Below are 19,489 nucleotides of genomic sequence, written 5' to 3' on the forward strand. Positions count from 1 at the left end.
GCATTCTCTCCAGTATAATCTCATGAACACACAGAGGAACGGAGATAGTTGGCTGGATTAGCAGGGTGTTGATTATTACACAACATGGCTCCGTCAGCTCATTAAAGTGGCGAGGTTAGGGTGCCGTGTTTTCTCACAGATATTAAGTGACAGTCTCAGCAGTACTCCCCGTGTTGGTGTGAAGCAGCTGGGCACTGTTACAGGACACAGCAGCTGGAAGGAAGAGGTATACTAGCAGAACAGCATCTACAGTATTCTAAGTAAATCAGTCCTGTTGATACTGACTTATGCCAGGTTTTGACAACAGACCTGAAATATTTGAGCTAAAATACATCTGTCTTAATTCAAACTATGACACTAGAGAAACTAAATGGATCTGATGTGCCCATATGACGCGCATTGATGATATTTAACTAGCAGGGCAGCATACCTGTACTAAGGGTCATGCTATCTTTGTCAGTATTGCGTCTCAGTCTGTGTGCTTAGCCTCTGTCAGCGGCGCCACTGAGCCTCTCTTGGGGGTGGTCACAGTGACACACGTGGGTGGGTTTCCCCCAGTGTGCTGGAGGCAAGGGTTGATGGTGAGTGACAGAGCACTGGAGGCAAGTAGATGGCTATCTCCATCAACAGTAACGATGGCCTCGCCAGCGCTCAGACTAAAGGAAACCACTGAGTGCGATTGAAAAGGAGGCTGTGTATTTGTTTGGGTTCCAACAGCCAGTCTTTATGGAACGGAGGACTTAAAAGATTCAATAGTGAGTCACGCCTGCCATTAGATTTGTGAACTGCCATGTGTGAGGGCTCTGGGAGTGAGACGCCAGGAAAATTCTCTCTCGCCCAACGTCAACAAAACAAAGGAGATGATCGTGGACTTCAGGAAACTGCAGAGGGAGCACCCCCCTATCCACATTGACGGGAACGCAGTGGAGAAGGTGGAAAGCTTCAAGTTCCTCGGCGTGCACATCACGGACAAACTGAAATGGTCCACCCACACAGACAGTGTGGTGAAGAAGGCGCAACAGCACCTCTTCAACCTCAGGAGGCTGAAGAAATTTGGCTTGGCACCTAAAACTAAAACCCTCAAACTTTTACAGATGCACAATTGAGAGCATCCTGGCGGGATGCATCACCGCCTGGTACGGCAACTGCACCGCACGCAACCGCAGGGCTCTCCAGAGGGTGGTGCGGTCTGCCCAATGCATAACCGGGGTCAAACTACCTGCCCTCCAGGACACCTACAGCACCGATGTCACAGAAAGGCCAACAACCACCCGAGCCACTGCCTGTTCACCTCGCTATCATCCAGAAGGCGAGGTCAGTACAGGTGCATCAAAGCTGAGACTGAGAGACTGAAAAACAGCTTCTATCTCAAGGACATCAGACTGCTAAACAACCATCACTAACACAGAGAGGCTGCTGCCTATATACACAGACTTGAAATCACTGGCCACTTTAATACTGTTTACATATTTTGCATTACTCATCTCATATGTATATACTGTATTCTATCCTATTCTACTGTATCTTAGTCTGTGCCGCTCTGACACTGCTCGCCCAAATATTTATATATTGTTAATTCCATTCCTTTACTTTAGAATTGTGTGTATTGTTGTGAAATTGTTAGACATTGCTGCACTGTTGGAGCTAGAATCACAAGCATTTTGCTACACCCGCAATAACATCTGCTAAACACGTGTATGTGACAAATAACATTTGATTAGATTTTTTTCACAGGGATGTCTGGAGAGGAGGGTCATAGAGGAAGGGAGACGGCTGCCACCCACCGGCCAGTCACAGCGAAGCACAGCTTACACATGGCGTGTAGCAGAGCGGTAGCCTGATGGAGGAAGGTGGACATCTTGGGGCTCTCGTCCACTGGGCCCTGGACAGACAGGAAGCAGCTGTACAGCTTGTCAATCAGACCCATGTTCACCACATAACTGAGGGAGGGACAAACACAAAAGGAGGATAAGAGTAAATTCACAGGAAATAAACAACAAATTACAAAACCTTCACAATGAAATATTTGATGTCATTCAAGAAGTGTCTCTGTGACATATGTTTTATCCTAACAAAGGCCCTCACTGAGCGCAAATCATCGGCAGCACAGTTGAAATGTGATCTCTCACCTAAGCCCTCTATACTCCCTGTTATTAGTGTGATATCACCAATTTGTCTTGCCAATGACAGGTCTCATGATCATGTTCCCTCTGCTATCTCAGCAACAAAATCACTGCTAACAGCATCATTACATTTACATTTGAGTAATTTAACAGATGCTCTTATCCAGAGCGACTTACAGTAGTGAGTGCATACATTTTCTGACTCCAATAAGTCATTAGAGGGTGGTTGTGCCAGCCCAGAGCTAGGCCCCTGACTGTCTACTGACCTGAGGCTGCCTCACAGCTCAGGTATGCCTTTCCCACCCCGCTCAGCCCTACCCACTATAGGGGCCGACAGGGAGGCTCAGCAGTCAATCACAAGACCTCCCAGATGTACCAGATAGTTCAGTCCAGATTCAGGAAGCCTGCCACTGTTCTATACTACATGAGTTCATTCCTTACCCTCTCTGGCTCCACTTAGCTTATTCCCTCAACTCGCTCCCTCGTTCGCATACCTTTTTTTGTTGGGACTGTCAGTCAAAATGGGCTCCTCAAGGCAGGTAATTCCTATTTTTTCAACCTCCACAATAGGTCATCTGACACTTGAACCACGGCCCCTCGTTATGACTTCATCCTCTTCCACAACTTCACTAGAGCTGAAAGGAGCTTTCCACGCACAGTTGTGCACAATGCCTGGCCCACAGTCTGTTTGAAAAGCTGTTCAGTCTTGCCCCTGTGTGTTTCAACTTATGACCTACACCCATCTGTATGTTTCTGACACTGGTAGGAGATAAGTATGGTACAAAGCCTGGTGAGTGATTGGTAATGAGAAATGAAGACTTAGAAGGGGAATGCTGATGTTCTCTTTCTGTGTGATCTACAGTTCACCATAATGAGAAAAAAATTGCTGAAGTTACCATCATTTTGATCTTATTTCCTCCCTACCATCACATACATAATTTGAGGCAGCGGAGGTAAATCTTTCATTGCTTGCAGGGATTACTAGTCTGACGACACCATTTTTCTCAGGCTCTCCCTTGTCTCCAGGGTTACGACTGGGTCATAGTATGAGTGTTAGGCCTGTGCAGCTGCTCTGGTCAGATGAATCATTGGCTGTGGGAGGGATGATGTGAAGACTCCACTCTTCCCGAAGGTCTGGGCCTGCCTTTCCTCACCGCCCCACAGTGCCTGGACAGACACAGCCCCGGCAACTCAAAGGCCACGTTCAAGAGGATGTTGCAAACTTTCAGGAGTCTTTGTTTATGTTGCCTCAAGTAAAAAAAAAAAGACATATTACTTTGCTGAGGAGTTTGATCCAGAATGTGTGAAAAAGTAGTTTTTGGACAGATGCTAGAGGACACCCTCTCTCACCCTCACTCCAAGCCCCTGGCAAAAACATTATCTGACCTTTTCTAAGGGAGCTGACCTTTTGTAGTAATCTTTTCAACGAAAGGCTATTTCTGATAGTAACTAAGTTGTCTTAATTTCAGTGGTTCCCCAGATCAACCCTAAAGGAGAAAGTAGAGATGGGACAGAGGTGTTGTGACAGGGAGGAGGGCTGTAGTAGCGCCATGTGTGGTTTGAGAGAGAGGAGGAAGAGCTTACCTGATGAGGTCATGGGCCCGGGTGTTTAAGGGCTCCATAGGGGAGGTCTTGGTCTTGGTGTCTGGTGATAGGATGCGAGGGGCGTCTCCGCGGCCACACTCGGGAACATAGGGAAGAATGAAAGTCAGGATGGTAGCGCTGGTCTGCAGCAGGCCGGTGGTCAGCCCCTCAAACACCTGCTTGTTCACACTGCGACCAAAGATGGACTTGTCTTCATCTGGGACGAACAGCTGAGAAAAAAGACAGTGTGGTCAGTCAAGAGTTCTGTCAACCTCCACCATGTCACAGTACCGTCTGTACCAGTAGCTCTATACCTGCTCTTTCCAGCTAGCTTGTATCACATACAGCCTTGGCTTGTCCTTGTCAGCTTGCCAAGTCCTCTATCAAAAAAGGAATCTTGACATTGATCGACCAAGGTACAAAACTGACAATGTCCCAGGCAGTCACAGTATCCACCAACAGCAAAGTTCAACAAAAGACCAGATCATTGCAACCTCAGTTTGACTTCTACAACACAGGCCAAGGCCATTTGTATTGGTTGGGATCCTGATACGGCATGGGATAAACAACAACACAAGTGTTATTGTATAATTAATCAGGTGTGGGTCATAAGTCGGTGGTTAACAGTCAGTGTGACATGGTTACTGTTGCCATGCCAGACTACTGCTGCTGCCATATGAGAGGTGTTAGAGGTATTCCCTCCCTGGTAACAAGGGAAGACAACTGGATAATGAGATTGTAGAGAAAACCACTGGAACTAACACAGGGGGGTGTTCTGTGTTCACCATCATCTGTGACATTAAACCAAATGCTCCCCTTACCCATGCCTCATATACATAGACGGGCTGATAGAGGAATCAGTATGCTGCAAGTTCTGACATGATTTTGTGGACTTTTTAAAAATGTAATTTTCATGTTAGTTATCCCAAACTCTTTATTACAAGAAGAACACAAGCATCTGAAATACTCCAAGAAATGTTTATGAACAAAGATATATGAAAAGAGTCTCAGGGTATATAAAGACTCAGGTCATGGTGTTCTGGTGACAGCAGTGCATTTCCCCTTTTAGTTCAGACATTTTTGCATGTGTGTGTATATATAGAGGTTAAGGTTTAGTTTTAGAAATAAGGAGAAGGTCAGGTAAAATGTCTGAACCATCTCATTTAGATTAATGGTTAGGGCAGCATGCTGACAGCGTTAGTAAATCCACCAACATTCTCCACAAATCGAATTAAAGAGGGACAAGCACAGACGCCGGGCACTCTCTACCCCCACCCACTTCCAAACACAAACACACGCACGCACGCGCACACGCACGCACGCACGCACGCACGCGGACTATTCATGAGCCCCATGTTCGTCGGTGTCCAAGACGTCTAAATAAGTTAACGTTGTCCTGTTCAACATGTCAGTCGTCAAAGCAGCTGTGGGGATATATGTTTTATATCATCTGAAGCATACAGACTAACCTCCCCCTCCGTGCCCTCAGGAAACATGACTGCTTTGAATTGGAACTCAGGGCTGGAGAAGGAAGCCCCAATAGAGTAGCAAAGCCCATGTCTTTGCCTTGTCCTGTCTGTGCAGCCACCACCATTAGATGTTTGGCGTCGGGTGATGTTTACAGTCTCTGAAAGAGTGCTAAAGGTTTTGGAGTGACATATAACCCATCCGCCATACTGCCTGCTTGCTCTCTCTCATTCCCTAAAGCCCAGAAGTATCTGTGTGGCTGAGGCGGAGGCTGAGGTGGTGGCAGGGCCAGAATTTGTGCTGTAGCGTGGGTCTCTGTGTTTTATTAACACTGTGCCAGGAAGGAACAAATACTGGCGATGAGGCCATGGTTTTTCAGCACTCACAGTGTTGCATGTAGTCAGGAGAATTTACATAGACCGAGACATTGGGAGGGATTCATTAAACAGCTTGGTCCTTGGGAATACTATCTACAGTTCTGATCATGCCATTCAACCTTCGGAAGTATTACACAATGTTCAGGGACTTATATTTCCATACAAATAACATCTTTGAATAATACATGCGTTGTTTAAGTGAACATACATTTAATGTAATGCCATCATAGCAATAATGATAGTAATTGGTCATGTTTTTTATGGTGTGGTGAAAAGACACTTACTGTGAGCTGATGCAGCAGCAGGTCCATGAGGGAGGCTACCTTATTGCTGAAGAGAACGTAGGAGCAGTTGAGGTGGCAGCGAGAGCATGCCAGAAAGTATATGTTTACAGCAGCACATAGGGACCTGAGGAGAGAGAGAAAAACAGAGGGAGAACCAGATGAATCCCTTGTCAGAAGTCAAACTAAATAGTTCAAGGTAGAATTCAACACTAGTGTTACAGTGTAGGTGTTCATCCCCAGGCATTGACATGGCTATCTGAAGTAATCAGGAAACAGAAACACACCCTAGCAGATTTGTGGTTTCATAAGGGCACAGATGTATCTTTGGAAGGGTTGAGAGCATATACTGTCATTGATGTAAGAGTAGGTAAGCATAATTCAGAAACCCAGTCATATCAACTACACTGAACAAAAATATAAAATGCAACATTTTCAAAGATTTGATCAAGTTCCAGTTCATATAAGAAAATCAGTCAATTGAAATAAATAAATTAGGACCTAATCTATGGATTTCACATGACTGGGAATACAGATATGCATCTGTTGGTCACAGATACCTTAAAAAAAAAAAGTATGGTCGTGGATCAGAAAACCAGTCAGTATCTGATGTGATCACCATTTGCCTCATGCAGCAGCGACATCTCCTTCGCATAGAGTTGATCGGGCTGTTGATTGTTGCCTGTGGAATGTTGTCCCACTCCCCTTCAATGGCTGTGCGAAGTTGCCAGATACTGGCTGGAACATGCTGCCGTACACGTCAATCCAGAGCATCCCAAACATGCTCAATGGGTAACATGTTTGGTGAGTATGCAGGCAAGAACTGGGACATTTACAGCTTCCAGGAATTGTATTCAGATCCTTGCGACATGGGGTCGTGCATCATCATGCTGAAACATGAGGTGATGGCAGCGGATGAATGGCACGACAATGGGCCTCAGGATCACTTCACAGTATCTCTGTGCATTCAAATTGCCATCAATAAAATGCAATTGGGTTTGTGGTCCGTAGCTTATGCCTGCCCATACCATAACCTTACTGCCACCATGGGTCACTGTTCACAACGTTGACATCAGCACACTGCTCGCCGAAACAATGCCATACATACCGTCTGCCCGGTACAGTTGAAACTGGGATTCATCCTTGAAGAGCACTTCTCCAGCACGCCAGTAGCCATCGAAGGTGAGCATTTGCCCACTGAAGTCGGTTACGACGTCGACCGGCAGTCAGGTCAAAACCCTGGTGAGGACGACGAGCATGCAGATGAGCTTCCCTGAAACGGTTTCTGACAGTTTGTGCAGACATTCTTTGGTTGTGCAAACCCACAGTTTCATCAGCTGTCTGGGTGGCTGGTCTCAGACGATCCCGCAGGTGAAGAAGCTGGTACTGGAGGTCCTGGGCTGGCGTGGTTACATGTGGTCTGCGGTTGTGAGGACGGTTGGATGTACTACCAAATTCTCTAAAACGACATTAACATTCAATTCATTGGCAACAGCTCTGGTGGACATTCCTGCAGTCAGCATGCTAATTGCACGCTCCCTCAAAACTTGCACATTTTAGAGTGGCCTTATATTGTCCCCAGCACAAGGTGCTGATCATGCTGTTAAATCAGCTTCTTGATATGCCACACCTGTCAGGTGGATGGATTATCTTGGAAAAAATGAGAAATGCTCACTAACAGGGATGTAAACAAATGTGTGCACAAAATTTGAGAGAAATAAACTGAGTGTGGGGAACATTTCTGGGAATTTCTATTTCAGCTCATGAAACATGGGACCAACACTTGTCGCGTTTATATTTTTGTTCAGTATACTTATAGCTCTACCCCCTCACTACTAGTCAACTGGTTATCCAGAGCTAGGGACAGTAATAAGACAAGAGATCTGCATAACCAGCGGAGCTGGGTGGAATCAGTCAGTCCAATCTGGAGTCTGATCCTGCAGTGCTTCCTCTGTGGCGATACGGCCATTCCTCTCAGTAGCTCCTCAGCTCAGAGCCTAAAGGCAGGCTACAGCCAGGCAGAGCGGAGCATGCCTCTGTATTATGTCTGCTTTAAACAAACCCCATGAGAAGATTCATGCCACAGATAACTGATGAATTATTCTGCTCCCACTGCTGCTCCCCCTTGTTTCATCACTTAATATTTTCTGACATCTGTATATTTTAGCCAATAGAAGAGTGGCGTGTCCTATCTGCTCTGAGGAAGAATGGAATCTGGCTTTTCTATTCTAAAGTAGGCCATGTTTATTTCAACTTGTAAACATTTTGATATCTCCCGCAACCTTCACATCTGCAACGCATTTCCACTCCAACCTAGTTGGCATTTAGATAGAATATATCAGAGACTGATGTAGGCCTAGGTGGATTGGTCTGTCAATAACTTCCTCATGACCAAAATGGCTCGTCTTGTTTCATATGCTAGTGGGGAGATCTGTCATTTGTTCCATATCATTATTGACATTGTCGTGTAAAGCTGTCAGACATAGAATGTGGTGAGAATGTGAGAAGTATTACATTGTGAGTAATGGGAAAGTATCCAAATAGTCCCATCAATGTCTGGTTAAGAACTCTGTGGTTTGCTTGCTTAAAACTTTTAAAACACCTTACTATATGAGTATCATTTTCCACCACCATTTTATATACAAATTCCTGAGAAAATGCAAACCAAAACAACATGATTTGGTGTGTTGATCCCTGTTTCTGCCAAACGCCTCCTTAATAAGATCTGTTTTCCAGGAATGCTCAAAAACACAAATGCCACATTAATTCTATTGTCCATTAATAGTATTGAAATGGAGTGGGTGGAAGAAGGCAGCCATCATGGTTGAGTGGAATGATAACACAGCCTCTATTGGGCTAAAGTGAAGTAACGTGAGAACCCCACCAAACTGTGCTCTCTGGGCAGCCGACCAGCACCGGGGCTGCCTCAAATTATTACTTTTTTCTCTCCGTAATTTAGTAATTCAGCCAGAAGTCCGTTTTTCAGTGACAGAATTCCGCCATTGGAAAGACTGCAAACCAATGGAATGAAAAGCTGTGCTGCTTTTAATGCGTTCATTCTGTACGTACAGAGATGACACCAGGCTATTATCACTCCCATGCCTGACTCAGAAGGGAGAAAAGCCATTTCAGGTGAAGATTCTTTCAGTTACTGTGATGGAATGCAAGGTGTCCTTATCGAATTAAACAAGACAGGGTGTCAAACCATAGGGAAGGTAAAATGACAGGTTGGGCTGATCCTGTTACAGCACTGACATCGTACTACATGAAAAGGCCTGGGAAATCTATAAGACATAGAAATGATGAGGAGAGGGAGCAAGAGAGCAGTCCTAAAACACAGACTACTAAATGGAAGATGAATGATAACATGACAAAAAAGGCAAGGTCAATATTTATTAAATAACTTGTAAATAATAGGCTACAAAAGCAAAGCCCGAAATGGATTAGGCAAACACCATCTTCACAATGTTTCTATAATTACCTGTCAACCATAGCACCCTGGTTTTACTCCATGCGTAAGTGGAGGCTGCCCTACCCAGAACGTCATTATCCATGTTGGGAGTAGGGGGGGGACAGGCCAGTCCCCAGGTGGCTGCCACTCTTAACCAGCAGATTAAAGGGCACATCCCTCATTTCTTTAATCTTATTAGAGAGAAAAACAGCTGTCGACTGTTTCCATTCTCTTCACAAACCCATAGGACAGAGACGGATCTAAAGGCACATTTAAATGTAAATGTCAACATATCAAATGTATGCAGACCATTTTCCATCTTACGTAGAACATGCATTTCATTTGATAGAAGATAATATATTATGAATGATATTATTCTGAATAAAAATATAAATGCAACAATTTCAAAGATTTTACTGAGTTATAATTTATATAACATATAATGAAATCAGTCAATTTAAATAAACTCATTAGGCCCTAATCTATGGATTTCACAGGACTGGGCCACTGGGGAGCCAGGCCCAGCCAATCAGAATGAGTTGTTCCTACAGCTTTACTACAGACAGAAATACTCCTTAGTACCTTGCTCATGAAACATAGGACCAACACGTTACATATTGCGTTTATATTTTTGTTCCGTGTATATTTAAGCAATAAGGCCCAAGGAGGTGTGCTATATGGCCAATAAACCACGGCTAAGGGCTGTCAGGCACGAAGCAATGCCTTATTGCTATTAATCGACTGGTTACCAACATAATTAGAGCAGTAAATTCAAATGTTTTGTCATACCCATGGTATGGCATATACCACGCCTGGTATACCATGGCTGTCAGCCAATTAGCATTCAGGGCTCGAACCACCCAGTTTACAATGATGATTTTAGTCTAGGAATCCAATCCATTCCATTCTAATTCGAATCACCACACACACACTCAACCAAACAGTCAGATCTGAAGTTATGAACATCCTACCGACTTCTCACAATCGACTCAGTCAATTGCTCATGTAATGAGCATGCAATTGCTTTGTAACACAGATAATCAGGCATGTCTTAAGCCCTCTTTAAACAAATGGCGAGAATGTCAAAGGCACGTTTGAATAATGTCCTTACAGCAGCTCATACAATGAGCAATCTCAGTGATCTGTCTTCAGCTCCCTCCCACCTAAATCGGCGTGATTAGCATGACACCTGATATGATCCAGTCTCCTGGAATCTCTGTTGCTGTGCCCCCTCGAACGACAGGCTCAATGATTTTGAGGAGCAATTTAGTAAAGTGCCACGCTAGTCCGTCTCGTGTTACCGTGCAGTATGTAGATAGTGTTGGTTGACCCACGAGTGCCAATCCACCCTAACAGGCAGCATTCCTCCACCTAAATAGCTCTGGGCTGCCCATTTGACCGCGTGCCACGCCCACTGCTGGACCCCATCATTTGGTGCCTGCTCCACCTGCCAGACTTTACCCAGCAGGAGACACAACGGGCACTTTGTTAATCTGAGAATAATGAAGCCTTATCTTGTAGACGCGGGATTAGGTTCCACTGCTGGCCCATACTGACAGGTTGTATAGAGAACGAGGTAGAGAGAGCCCAAGCACGAGATCGAGAGAGAAGAGGAAGAGGCCTAGAGAGATGTAGATAATTAGCAATGTAATCTCCTCACCTACTGTAAACTGCTTAACCCCAGTCAGCCAGCCACAGCAGAGCTGATCACCCTACTGGCCTGATGAGGCCATAGACACACAGCGATCTTAGGCTAGGAGTTACTGTAATAATAATAATCATAATTATTTGGTGGGTATTTATATTTGTCCTATTTCACACATGTACAAGTGTAGAGTGCTAGATAGACTAGAGATACACTGACTGGAGAACACCTTGACCTGGGACAGCCCTACACCATGCAGCCCTGTGGGGATCACCCTGGGTGGTCGACCGGCTCGGACAGAACAGGGGGGCTGGGGGATTGGGAGTGTCACTGACCTCTGTGGCTGAATTAAAACTCTTAAGTTTAAACCATCCCAGAATCCATAGAGTATCCCAGGGGCTGATAGACAGACGGCTGGGAAGGGAAAATTAAAGCGAAGGTCAGGATCCTCCCCACCCCCACATAGTATAGTACTGCCCAAATACCCCAGGAGACACTTAGGGCTCAAGAGTATTTAACAGTATTTTCTTAGTGACATAAACAACAGAAACAGCATAATAGTTTAGGGTACTGGGACAATACCAAGTAGACTCCCCTTACAGATAGATGTTTCCAATTTTCAGAAGTCTAGCACTTCCCATCTTGCAAAGACAACAGGACATCAACCATGTAAAAGACTCTTTATGCTTTTTGTCACTGGGTTATCAAGCAGGAGATCGTTCCACCTGAACCTCAAGCTCACGTTTCCCAATGTCCCTGGGCTTTTCCTATGTGCCCAGTAAGGCCTGACCATGGCAATGCTGCAGAAATCTGATCAACTTCCAGATCAGGTTGAATCCCTGCTTTTTAACAAAGAAAATGTGTGTTCAGGGAAAGAAATCAAATCCTAACATGCTGACCACACCACTCATGTTGCAAAATGAATTTACACATACATGTTATTCAATCACTGCACCCACATTGCTCACGCGCGCCAACTAACGTCTGCGTTGCCAAGCGCTAAAATAGAAGTCTGTTCTATTTGTGACGCTAAACGCGGTGCAAGTCCTGCCTCTCCAATCTCCTCATTGGTTTATAGGAGCAGATACCCAAGTGCCATCTCCTCATTGGTTATACCCACGTGGGTGATTGAAATATGAACTGAGGTCGGTCGGTCGTGGTAATACACCTTATTATGAAAGTTAGATGCCAATCGCCATATAAAGTCCAAAGAAGAAAAATCCTGGAAGGAGGAGAGATGACTAGAAAAGTTTTGGTTTACCGTTTTGTGTGTGGATTAATTGTTGGAGTTGAGGACCTTGTGCATTTCAGGTAAAAGAACAACTCAATGTTTATATCCCAGGACAAATTAGCTAGCAACAGCAAGCTAGCTAAATAGGACAAATTAGCTAGCAACTGCAAGCTAACTAGCTAATTTGCCATAAATGTTTAGTGCTTTTCGACCTGTCCCCAAATGAATATAATTGGTTCAGAATTTGTTTTGATATTTCAACCTGTGTGTCGTGATCGCGTTTGGTGTGGGGGGACAAAATCAATTTGCGCGTATCTGGTTTGGGCATGGTGTAAGCCAAAACACAAGGTGAGGAGCAAATCCATTTCCTGGTACCGTCAAACAATCCCTTCATTCACTGCTATCTAAATGGCATTTCATTTGATTCTCCTGTTGATCTTTCTGATACACTGAGTGCTTCCAAGATGTCCATTCTGCCTGTCATGCCACACCGGCTGGGTATAAACTGGGAGAAATCTGATGAGCCGTCACGCATCACACACACATGCAAGCACACACTCACTCACTCGTACCCTATAACGACATCCTGAAAGGAAACCACAGGTAGCAGCTTTGATTTCACAGGATATACTCAGTAATGTGACAGAGGTGGTCAACTACAATAGTGTTTTAACATGCAGTGTCCTAGCACAGCAGTGCCACTGCACTGTTAAGACATCTCTCTAAAACTATAAAGCAGCTCTTGTTCTATTTTCAGCAAGGTAGGACAGGGGCCCCTGTTCCACTTATCACTTAGATAAAATGGATACCACAACCACAGTCATATTGAATTGTCTCTTCTCCCTACTCTAAAGGAATAAACGATTCTCTAAAATTCAACTCAAAGTTATACGACTGGTTCTTCAGATGGGCCAGTCTGTCTGGTCTAACGCTGGCTTGTCTTCTCTCTGAGTTATACTCCAGCAGCCCCAGAGAGGGGCCCATATGCTGACAGGCTCTGGTGCTGAGCCCAGATATCACTGGGACACCAGTCCCATCTCTCTCCCCCTCTCTACTCCCCAGTGACCCCTTCTGGGAGACACAGGGACATGTCCCATAAAAACACAGTAGTTGACACAAGGTTGGAATACTTGAAGAGAGCATCCATCTTTCCTTAACACGTCTGAGAAGTGTTGGATTTGTTAAAGTAGTGATATGGAAACTTTGCTTTTGCTAATCAAATCACACAGTGATTTCCCCAAAGCGAGGAAGGATGTGCTGATAAAGTTTTAAAAAACGGGGTCAGAACGACACCTCAGTTTACCCCCCACCTAATCCACACCTCCAGCCTGGGGCAAAACATTTTCCTCACCATATACTAATAGTGACACTGAAGATAAGAGTCTCCAGAGGCAGAGAGAGCAGAGCAGAGGTGATGCCTGGTGAGGATCTGGGATCATTTACAGCTTGTTTTAGACAGCTCTCCCCCTCCTCCCCTAGGGAACACAACACTCTCCACTCAGAATCCCACAGCGCACACAGAGCACACACTTGCACTGTTCCAATACAAAAATATACATCCATTGAAGGATTTTTAGCAATAGTCTCTCACGTTAAGATTGGAATACACAACTTTACTAGGAAGAGATTATTTATTTATTATTATTTAGATTCAACGATTTTCAAAACTACAAAATGACTCTCCAGGTGCAGACCAATTAAGGTTAATTTTCACATGCAAGTAAATATAGTTTATGGCTGACTTGCCACGTTAACATCTTTGATATATTCGACAAACTGCTATATTCATGTTAATGAGAGTTGTTGCTCTGCTAGTCTAGACATGGATCCAGTGGCCACAGGGTTACACAGAGACATTAGCAGAGCCTCACTAAGGAATTAGCTCATTAATGTAATGGTAACGAGGTGGAGTGGGCCTCCCAGAGGGGTAATATTGCCCGAGCATCTCCAACTCTGCAGTTGACTTTTTTGTAAATCACTCAGCTTATCTGAGAGGAGGCGATCAATACGGCAGCATTACTGTAAACAGATAATGTAGCGAGCGCTGTGGTTAGCGTCTGTCTCACAGACACTGCCCATTACGCCATCCAGATGAGCAATAGTGATTAGTGGACAGACAGACCATGTCCTTGTGTTGTATGTATCTCATCACCCCTGTAAGCTCTCAATATTCCCTTCCCTTGACCCGACATGACTCCCTTACCTTTCCTATTTTGTTTATAGAATATGGGTGGAGTAATACATGTTTAACCAGGCACAGGACTACATTGAGTGTGGTCTGGGTGTGTCTGAGGGGCTGGATTGATATGCTCTGGAGGAGGGTTATCCCAGGTTCAGACCCTAGTTCATAGCACTCAGGGGCATAGCAACAACCCCAGGCCTTCTACTCTACAGCACAGATGACAGAGAGCACACAGAGACGGTCTATAGACAGCCAACCTATCACAACCTGAGCCAATCAATACCAACAAACACCATAGGTGCTGGTTAGACCATTCAGCTGTCCAGAAAGGACCTGGCAACACGTCGCATGCTTTGCCATTGGCAACATCATGAATACGGTCACTAAATACTGTTAAAAGTATAACACTACTGATTCATATATATCAAGTGAAATACATACCAAGAACTGGACTAATTTCTGCTTTTCTTTAGTTGCATCCTAACATTCCTAATTGTGATTACAAAGGAGTGAGTCGCCCCTTCATGGTGTATTGGACTTGTCCTCAGTCTTATGCATATTTATAGAAACTCTGGAGAAGTTCTCCTCAACATGTTCAGACAAGGTAATAAGTAATTGAGTACTGAAAGAAGGTAACTGGGAGGCCATTCCATTATCACTAGACATTGCACACTTCAGCTCTGGATTGGACAAGCTGTAAGCTGTTCTGTAGAGGATGAAATAAGTACCTCTGATCCATGGTTTGCGTTAGCCGGTAATAGCCGGCTTTTGGACGATAAAAAAATAGAGAAGCCGATAGATAAAATTGGCGCCGGCCAATTGTCTGGGAGAAGAAGAAAAAATCCCATTGCAAAATAATACTTTTTAGCATATTCATTGATGGAAATACCAGTCAATGTAAATACATTTGACCGGGCATGCTTATCTATAGGATATTTGCATAATTCAGTGGAATTAAATTGGCCGTGTATTGTATATTCGTTATGCATCTTATTTATCACACACATAGGCCTACAGCATACAGAGCCCATTCAAAACTATTTTTCCCAGTAGGAGCTTGTTTTGTCTTGAACGCACAGAAGAAGGATATTTCCGAGATCCCAGTTGTTTTTGGCATTAAACGGCAACGGAAGGCAGGCTTCATCAGCGCGTCACACACCATGCAATGAGCTGGAGGCAGTATGCATTTTGAAAACATATGCTTAATTGTTTGAAACCTGAACGTTTAATACATTAATACCATGATTCAAAGTAGCCCATTAGCTCTCCTCTCCTACATTTCTAAGGATATTTTCATCACTGTCACAGGAAACCGCTCGCATGTGCAGTGCCGTTTTCCTGCTAATTGTATTAAGGAAGAAACATTTGCGCGTAGTCTACTGTCTAGTGTGCATTGCGGCACTTATAATGTGAAGAAATAATAGTTTATCAACGTTTGAAGCTAAACGTTCTGATCTGTTGCATCAGACTCATTGTTTTTTAAATTAGAGTTTTTACGTAGCCTAGGCACACTGGTTGTATATAAAAGGTGTGTGCCTTTCCAAATCATGTCCTATCAATTGAATTTACCACAGGTGGTCTCCAATGAAGTTGTAGAAACATCTCAAGGATGATCAATAGAAACAGGATGCACCTGAGCTCAATTTCGAGTCTCATAGCAAAGTGTCTGAATACTTATGTAACTCAGGTAATTCTTTTAAAAATACATTTGCAAACATTTCTAAAAACCTGTTTTCGTTTTGTAATTTTAGGATATTGTGTGTAGATTGACGAGGAAAAACATTTATTTAATCCAATTTAGAATAAGGCTGTAACGTAACAAAATGTGGAAAAAGTCAAGGGGTCTGAATACTTTCCGAATGCACTGTATGTCAAGTGGAACTCTTTAAGCATAGGAACAACAGTGTGTGTATGGTCTTCAGCTCCAACAAGCAAAAACAGTCCAATTGTGAGCAAAAGACTCCTAGCTACCTACAAGTAGAAACCTCTCCCCGCATTTAAGTTAATCAAATTCCTCACAATACTGAAGTCTGCTTCAAATTCTCTAGGATTAGTGATTGAGGAAGTAAAATGTTTTAAATAAATCGATAAACACGAATGGCCATACGTAAAAGCATTATAAATACAAGTAACGTTTGTCCATTAGTGGAGGTTTGGGAAACAGTTAATGCTAATAAGTGAAGGAGAGAGTCCATTCCAGTCCATTAGAGTCCCAGTGTTGTGAGAATGGCGGTCTCTCTGAGGTTATCTACTGGCAGGCCACGCTAACTCCAGACCCACAACTCAAAACCACGACAGAGTCCGTCTGATGGATTAGACACATGGCCTTTCTGTAGATCAACAGAAAAGAATGAATACAAAATAGATGACCAAAATATAATCCCCGTCTTTTTTTTAAAATGGTGCATTATTATTCATGATCCATTTAGGATATTTATTGAGATGCGAGGACTATAAACAGAGAAATAAAAGGAAAGGCTGAGGTTACCTCACATCTCCAATTGTAAACAGAGGAGAGCTGTCACTGAGGTCAGGGAGAGGACACAGTCTGAGTGTGGACCATGTCTTTAGAGGCTGTGCACAGCAGCTGAAAAGGCTCATGGTTTTTCAGTGGAGGTCGGGTCGGACGCCGGACAGTGAAACGCTGGCTCATGAGGCCATGAGAGGAGCACTAGGCCAGGATATCGTATGCTGGTTGTGAAGACTAAATGAGACTAACTTGCTCCGTGGGTGCTGCTCTGTGGATGACCCTGTGCTGTTTCTAGCCTGTCAGGGGGGGTTGGAATTAAATAAGAACACAGCAAAAATACAACATTTCCATTTCAATGGATTAATGAAGTCGTATTGTATGGGGAGAACAAGGTCGTTCTATCCAAAAACAACAGAGTAATTGAAATGTACACTTCCTCATGGCTGTCTCAGCAGAGGTGGCAGAGAGTTGACCAATGACCATGACCCTTTCAGAGCCACAAGCAGCAACCACATAGTTTGTGTAAAACCCTCTAATATGAATAGAGAGTATCAAAAGACAGTGTGTTTGGAGAGGAGGTGAGCTGTATTTGACTGTAAAAGCTGGTACTCACTTGATTGGAATGCGTGGGACTGCGGTGGGGGTGGAGGCTGCAGTGACTACCAGCAGAATCTGTTCCAGAGCAGAGAGTCCCCCGCCTACCTGGAACGCCACTTGATCTGCATTGTTCTGTAGAGAGAGAGAGAACAAGAACCACATTCAGGTAACAGGGAGCTGGACGGACCAAGGTATCACGTTACTCTCAGTATGGACCCAGCTTCTCTTTTCCTCACCTCCCAGTTGGGAATGAAATCTGAAACAAAGTGATCCCCAAAGCATTCCTGTTAAATCTCAAAAGTGCACAACCCCAGCGTTCCACCCCCACTACAGTCCAGCCAAGTCTCAATGTAGGACAGCTACTCTGCAGACCTCCACACACACACACACCACCAGGGTGGTCTGTGCTCACAAACACACGCTGAGGAGAGACTGTACAAAAGTAGAGAACAGAGAAATCAAACAAAAACTACAAAAAAAAATCATCAATCAAGATAAGAGTATTGGATACATTCTGAATTGACTATTTATTTATTCCAATATAAAACGAGCTACAACTCTGACAGAGGAAGTGCACCCTAGCACACTGCATTTAAAAAAATCGCTCCGCCATTTCCTGGTTGCTAATATTCTAATAGGTTGCCTAATTTCAGTTTGTGTGACAAAACAACGTATAGTGTAGAGAATCATTGTAATCTAAACCGATGTGAAATATATTTTCTAGAACCAAAAATATTGTATTTAACTGTTTGAAGCTGGTCTACAAAAAATGAAAGCAAAAGACGCAAAAACAACTTTAGCATGGGAAGCATAGAAATAGAGCACATAGAACATATCCACCGCTTCTTAGACTTGCTGTCAATAAGAATGACAGCTCTATAACTCACATTTCTATGTGAATTTGGTCGGGTCGCCCAAATAGTTACATATTGCAGTTTTAAAAGGTATAGTAGAATGCGCCTTGAAACCATCATTAAACAAACATGTTTAGTCTAACACAATACAGTGTCAATACAGCAGTCCATAGATCTAAGACCAAACAGCCCTTAATAAGAGGGCCCTGCCCTGTTGCAAGGAGAGGATAAGAGAGTCAGAGCTCTTGGCATTGGGTCAGATGCTGCTGCAGCTACACAGTCCAATAAATCAACAGCTCCAAAGCCCAGAGCAAGCGGCTGCTATCAGACATGTTAGTGCCTGGGTCGACCGGGAGGATAGGGGTTCCAGGGGAGGAGTGGGTGCTGATGGAAGGCTTTCCTCACAGAGGGAGCAGCCAGGGGGACAGTCATACCTCACCACACCAAGCATGGAGGTACACTGGGGGTCCCTCCTACACCTAATGAGGTCACTGTCTCCCAGGTAGTGTGACAGCCTTCAAATCCAGGCACTCCACTGTGTTTTAGTTCCACGGATGAAGGGGTTGCCAACAAGCCTGAACACATTGAGGAAGCGCTTTGCAAAATGATATATAAGCTCTTCACCTGTCACTCACAAAGACTGCCAAGGCACAAGTCAGCAGGATCCGGTGACAAAAAACACTGAACTCTGCTAGGGTTAAGGGATTTGGACCAACACACTGAAAAAACACCAGAGGCCCTACGTATGATGTGCAGTGAGGATTATGGAAATCTCTACCATGGTCCAATCTGCCCATGTGTGTGGTTGAGTGCTGTTTATAAGAGAACAACCTCCTTTGTGTAGGTTACCAACGGTTTCCATCGATATGGTCTCTAGCACTGAGCTGGGTTTAACCCACTCTTAACTCACCCATCAACACAGCCATCTAAAAGCTTCTGGGCTAAATGAGAAAAGGCAGCTCTTTCATGGTGTCTTATCAAATGGTCTTTTAAAGGGGTTAACTAGGACCTGCCCAGCTCTGGCTGTCTGACGGTAAAGCCAGACTGGGACGGCTGCATCGGTCTTAGCCTGTTGACAGATAGATCTGCTGTGACAATGGAAACAAAGAAAGGAGATAATTAACCTCCAATCATTTTAGCCAACATCTTCAGGTGGTCTACATCTGCAATACCCATGCCATCCTTACCACACAGGACCCATCTGCTGGTGTGGAGATACACAATCAT

General features: G+C 44.2%; 1 protein-coding gene across 6 annotated transcripts in view; it reads right to left on the reverse strand.

The window, feature by feature from the left end:
- The window catches only part of LOC106561156 (S phase cyclin A-associated protein in the endoplasmic reticulum), a 140,549-nt gene that overhangs the window by 16,371 nt on the left and 104,689 nt on the right, over nucleotides 1-19,489 (reverse strand). For 5 of the 6 annotated variants that reach the window (XM_045688220.1, XM_045688219.1, XM_045688216.1 and 2 more), the window contains 4 exons: nucleotides 17,425-17,540; nucleotides 5,836-5,959; nucleotides 3,708-3,937; nucleotides 1,785-1,940 (listed from right to left, as the gene is read on the reverse strand). In XM_045688220.1, the coding sequence (XP_045544176.1) occupies nucleotides 1,785-1,940; nucleotides 3,708-3,937; nucleotides 5,836-5,959; nucleotides 17,425-17,540 (626 nt within the window). Of the gene's footprint in view, nucleotides 1-1,784; nucleotides 1,941-1,988; nucleotides 3,372-3,707; nucleotides 3,938-5,835; nucleotides 5,960-17,424; nucleotides 17,541-19,489 lie in introns of those variants that run through there. The other variant, XM_045688221.1, reaches the window with a different exon arrangement.

This window comes from Salmo salar, chromosome ssa10 (genome assembly GCF_905237065.1).
Source record: "Salmo salar chromosome ssa10, Ssal_v3.1, whole genome shotgun sequence".
Classification (NCBI taxonomy): Eukaryota; Metazoa; Chordata; class Actinopteri; order Salmoniformes; family Salmonidae; genus Salmo; species Salmo salar.